The sequence below is a fragment of the Ammospiza nelsoni genome, chromosome 6 (assembly GCF_027579445.1).
Source record: "Ammospiza nelsoni isolate bAmmNel1 chromosome 6, bAmmNel1.pri, whole genome shotgun sequence".
Classification (NCBI taxonomy): domain Eukaryota; kingdom Metazoa; phylum Chordata; class Aves; order Passeriformes; family Passerellidae; genus Ammospiza; species Ammospiza nelsoni.
Genome location: NC_080638.1, coordinates 2937593 through 2943592, shown reverse-complemented (window position 1 = coordinate 2943592; position 6000 = coordinate 2937593). Strand labels below are relative to the sequence as shown.

Below are 6000 nucleotides of genomic sequence, written 5' to 3'. Positions count from 1 at the left end.
TTCTTATCTTCCTTTTTTTATTCATCAAAATTCATATCTCATACATTAGGCACAAATTAAGAATAAAAAGTTGTAAGAAATGAGGTGCATCTCATGTATCTGAACTTTGTGCCATTCCTGAAATAGAAATATTTTTTGTCTGAATCAAGATGCAGAATTTGGTTAAGAATAATTAACACATTTTGAACAAATACTTCATATATAAAAAAATCCAGTTGCTCATGCAGTCTCTCTAAGGGCGCATGCATAGAGCAAACTTTCCATAGATCAGACCTGCAATGATCTAAAGCATTTTTGCACAAACTGAGGTTCTAAAGCTTTGTCAAATTTCACAAATGCAGCCTGCATGCACAGTCTAGTCATATTAGTCATTTGTTTGAAAAGACAATATTTAAAATATTAAAAGATCATTCACCATTCAAAAAATACATTATTCCTGAGGACAGTGTGTGCCTTATTATTTAGGAAAATAACGTGCAGTCAATGAAAACAGCATACTGAGCAAAGTCCAGCAAAAAGGTTTCTCTGCTTAAGCAAATGGCTAGACAGTTGATGTCCTCCAAAAGTAAAGGACATACAGAGTGTTTCTCCAAACTTCTTGTCCTTTCCCAGGGCATAAAATGCACCATGTCAGATCTACATACTTGCCTTTCATACGCTCTTATATCCCAGTGTTGAAAAAAATTCATAATATATATAAATGTAAATCTCAAATACAAAAAGATTGTTTAATGTGGTTTTGGAATTTGCCTTGGTATGTATTGACACATGCCAATATCAATAGCAAAGCCAAAAAAGTATAAAATAATGTTTCTGATTTTTGCCTGATTTTACTCTGAATCTTTATAACTTGGGCCAGCCAAGACATTTTGTTTTTAGAGAAGATATTACAATGAGCTCATTTGTGGCCTTCTGTAGCATTCAAATATTATCACAAGCTGGCACACAAATAAAAACTGTGAAACACGGTTACTGCTGTCAAACAGTGCTTGACAGTCCACAGAATGAGACAAAGAAACAATAAATTAAATCAAACCTCGTGACTGTATTAGCACTGAAGAGAGTGCAGTAATTTTTTCTGATAATGACTTCTGAGGAATTTAATGCACAACCCAGAAGATGAAGGAACAAAACAGCCTTTCCAAAATATGGCAAGCTGCGTTCCATCCGCCCTTTATCACAGAATGAATGGGTAATATACCTGATTGGGCCAGATCTTCAAATTTCCTTCCTCCTTTTATGCCGTACTATAGATACTCCTACAAGTACCTTGTCTGGTAACAGAGCTGAAATTAATCAAGAAAGCTCATGAATGTGGTGAAACAACTGAAGAACTTGAAAGTCTGATGTTAGGCTCTCTGGATACAACAGATCCTATTTACCTACTTTGATGGGCTCTTGACTCTTGAAATTAATTTCAGTGAAATAAAATAAAATTATTGTGCTAATAAATGCAAGTGAATACTAAAATCACACTTTTTAATTACACAAGATTAATGTAAATAGCAAAAATTCAGGTCTTTTGATATCTGCCAGCAGTGATTTTGCTGTAGCTTTATCCCTAAAAATAATGTCAAAATTTGTAGACTTTGTAGCTATTGTGCTTTGCTGACTCTTTGTTTTTTAGATTTTTCTCATCCAATACAGAAAAGCATTATTTAAAACTGTAGGAGAGAAACAGAACAACTGTAACTCTGTTTATCCATTCCCTTCCCTTCAAGGTATCCCTTAAATTTGTTAAAAACATTAAGCGCTTTTCCTGTATTATGAAATGCTAGTAACAGACAATTTCATCACCAAAATGTGACTATTAACCACAAGCAACACTGCAGTATGCTGTTTGCACATAAAAATTGAAATTTGATTCTTCAATGAACACCTACTTTTTTAGTGATTTTATCAAAAAATCCACCCCAAGTGTAAGAAGGCATACTACTACTAATAATAATAGTAAATACCGTGTGTGTATGCATTTATATACAATCTGTATACATATTTGCCTGTATCCAGCTCCAATGTTATGACATATTTAGGCCAATAAAAGAAGTGTACATTACTGCAACATTTACTATTACAAGAAGAACCTTGTTACAAATTCCTCTTCTTCTCCTTCCCTGAAAAAGCAAGCCACAATGCTATACTGTGTGCCTCATATATATTGGCAGAAGCTTGCATACTATAAAGATGTAATTGTATTTGAAGAAAAAGTAATTTGCACTGCATGGGAGTATTTCAAGTCAGCACTCTCTGAAGTCATGGAATCATTGCCCAGGCAGATCAAGAGGAACAGTAACACAGTTAGCATGAAAATGACAGTTCTTTCATGCTGGAAGCATGTGGAGATGGCCTTTCACACAGAAAAGTGCAAGGACAACTCAACAGCTGTGTAATTTTCAAATAGAAAATTACCTTCTCCTGGTACTGCTGTTTTCTTTCTGAATTTGGACTTTTTGGTTTTCAACTAGATGTATAAATTAATTACACTAATGACACTAATGTGCAAATCTTAAACTGCATAGTATATATTTAGCAGCCACAGACCCCTTTTTTAGGGTAGGACCACATCCACAATCTCAACAAGAGACTAGGACAAACCTGACAAAACAGTAAGCCTTAAAGATCAAGTCATGGCCACAAAGGCAACAATTGCTCTTTTCTTCAGAGGCATTAGAGATGGAGCTGAGCAATCAGAAGCTGTAGAAGTAGTGGATATCACGTAAGTTGGTTTTAGTCATGCCCTTACTCTATAGGTTCACAGGTAATTTTCTGTTTTCATCATGCTGATAGTATCTTCATAAACAGCATGAAAACCCATTGCCTTTTTTTTAAACAGTGCTCAGATTTTTACTCTGCACATTTCTGAATGCCAATTATCATTGGAGCTCATCACAGACCAGTTACAGGTAAGGCTTTTCATTGACATCACTGGAAACATCCATTTCTCGGTGCCCACCAAAGTATGCAATTGCACTGCCTAGCAAGAACATAAATACACCACCACCAAATCTCACACGGATGCCAGACTGAACTTCATTTTGCAACTTCTCTCTCCAATTCCAAAGTGGTTTTGTTGTAGCATTGTAGTGACTAAGGCCATTCATGGTGATACTGTTTCCCATTCTTTTTCCTTTCTCTTTGCAAATGTTCCAGTTCAGCCTCATACATCATTTCCTGGACTAAGTATTTCTCTCTTCTCATTCTGTCACACAAGTCTTTGGGTATGTCTGGAATTAGGTAGGCAATGAAAGACTTTATTCCAAAAACAAGATGCTGAAAAGAAAAACAAAAATAATTGCTTAACATATCAATAAGTATTCCTTTGTAGGACTACGGTTTAGAGCCTAAAAGTCTGTGGCAAAACTGGAACTGAGATTCAATTTGTGACTGCAAGGCAACTCCTTTGGTTTTTTTTCTTAATAAAAACACTCCTATGGGAGTAAATGAGTCATCTAAAAGAAATGGGCAAATGCTGAAGTTTTCTAAGAAGGAAAACAAAGAGTAGAGTTGGTGACTTAAATGAAGATGTGACTACAGGATATGCTAGTTTGATCAACAAATGCCAACACTACCTACAAGCAGTCTTTGTTCAGGGCTTATCAAGGAAATAGGTGATTAGAGTCCTAGGGAGTATGCAATACGTACTTCAAACTTAGTATACATGTTTCAACTTTTATATTAACCTAGAATCATGTATCATCTTCCTGACACACATTCTATCTTGTAATAACTGTACCTAATATACACGAAACTTGCATTTCTTCTTTTTCAATAAAATAGGAACGATTGGGCAGGGAACCAACATGATGGATAAGATGACTGTCAAGGAAATATGATTTTAGAGGAGTTCTACAGCAAGTGCATGCTCTGTCAGTTCTGTTTGAAGTAGCTGATAGTCAACAGTTTGGGGAACACAATTTTTTTTCCTCTGTCTTGACTGTAATGAACAAACAATTGATTAAAATGACAATTTACTTATAGGACAACTATAAAGAATCAACTCAGACCTATAAAAGGTAGAAAGGGCTTGCTCCCTTCCACAACTAACCTCAAATACTATGATGAAGGCCAGCCGTGCTGCCAGGACATGCCAAAACTGCAAAGTGAATTCATACGGAGTCGAACTCCATGGTGGGGCTCTGTAGTCTCTGTACCTGCAGAGCAAAGAGAAAACCAGTGAGTTACTCTGTGCTCTCTTGAGCAACTAAAACTTTTGACATGGCCAAGGGCTCTCTGGTTCATCCCAGATCTGGCTAAAAGGAGAGAAACTGAAGTGAAAGCAGACTGCAAGAGGAGTTAAACTGAAAGGGAGAGCTGTCCAGAATACAGGCTGTTAAATAAAGCTGTTTATGAGACAGTACTTTTTGCTTCTAAAAATCCAGAGCAAACAGTTTCTTTTATTGTTAAAAAGCTGGAGTGTTAAGTGTATTGATTCTAAATTGGTTCTTGTCTTTGCTTACAAGCCTTTGAGAGTCTCCAGACAAAGTTTGCATAAATGAAATATGATCCTAATTTAAGCTAATGCTTACTGCAAACCTAAGTCAGAAAACAGAAGTGTGCTCATGTCCTATTTAATTTTTATGCTGTATTTCTTATATTCATCTTGCATAATTGTTTGCAAGAATTGTAATCTCAATCTGGTTTAGAGAGGTAACAAAAATTTTAATTGTGTATTTTAAATTTATTGACTTGAGAATGCTTAACAAAATTGAAATGAGGATTTTTACCCTTCTTGGCAGCTGGTAAAACAATTATATTAAATAATTCATAGAGACATGAAAGATAATGGCTTGCAGGAGTCTACAAAAACTTAAAACACAAATTTCCAGTATGTTAGCAGTGTATCTTACCACACACTCTTTGTACCCAAGGACTCCATGTTGAACAAACATGAACTCCAATGCTTTTAAGGGCAAAAAAGGAATGCCAGCAATTTCAGCACTGTTAATTTACTGTCTGCATTAATGTCCATGCCTGTATTGCAAAAAGTGAGAGTAAGGAAACGTACCGACAATATCCTGAGTATCCCATCCCAAGTTCACTCAAATCAAATACTGACAAGCTGCTGTTGACATATCCTTTTAAGCATCTGAAAGAAAAAGCCATATGGGCAGCACTTTCTTCATAAAGTGGTTATACAATAAACATCCTGTATGTAAACATATTCTGCTATCAGATACTGTGAGCATAATACTTTACTTGCTTATCAGGACAAAAGCAATTCTGAAATTCATGCAGAGAAGCCAATTTTACTGGAAAAAAAGGACTAACAACTGTTTCAGCTATAGCACTGTTTACGTCTATTTTGAGCACTTCTTATGGTTTTGCTTCTTACCTGCTGGGAGATATAAACAAAAATTGTTGCTACAATGCTTTTAACTGTTTTCTAAAATTACTGATCTTTGAAAGATGGATAGAAAGACAGAGAGCAGAATAATTTAACACCTTTGCAGACTTGGCCACCAATAATGCAGCATATACAAAAAATAACAGGTTTTATGAGTTTTCATCAACAGTAACATGAACAGTGTATATATACCAAACACTTACATTAAAGGCAAAAATGTATTACTATTAATTACAGAAATTATATAAATATATTGATTTATGACTGTTGGAGTGAATTTTTGCTGTTGCTTGAAAAGCACACAGACATGAAAGATATCCTGTCTTTAAATCTGTCTTGTAACAACTAAAGCGCATTTGAAAGTCAAAGAAGATATAAGAAGAGATGCATGAGGAATCCTTTTACAATCCTGGATCTTCTGGTTTGCTGTAATACCTCAAACCACTACTGACAAAAGAACTACACAGTTCTCTCTTAAACGGGTAGGGTGCATCAAGCACTAACATTTTTCTGATAGTGTCTCTTTTCTTCCTATCCCATCTCACAATGTTTACCCTTAAACTCTCTTTTCCTGTGACAGCTCAGGAAGAGTAAATCACTATTTTTGGGAGCATATATGCGTATTTGGGAATGCACTGGAGAAGACAGCATAGACC

At 35.5% G+C, this 6000-nt stretch overlaps 1 protein-coding gene across 3 annotated transcripts in view; it reads right to left on the bottom strand.

The window, feature by feature from the left end:
* Positions 1-6000, bottom strand: part of ANO3 (anoctamin 3) — a 111573-nt gene continuing 105573 nt past the window's right edge. For all 3 annotated transcript variants that reach the window (XM_059473530.1, XM_059473532.1, XM_059473531.1), the window contains exons 25-27: positions 5006-5086; positions 4046-4151; positions 1-3270 (exon numbers count right to left, since the gene is read on the bottom strand). In XM_059473530.1, coding sequence (XP_059329513.1) covers positions 3088-3270; positions 4046-4151; positions 5006-5086 — 370 coding nt within the window. In that variant the 3' untranslated portion in view covers positions 1-3087. The remainder of the gene's footprint in view (positions 3271-4045; positions 4152-5005; positions 5087-6000) is intronic.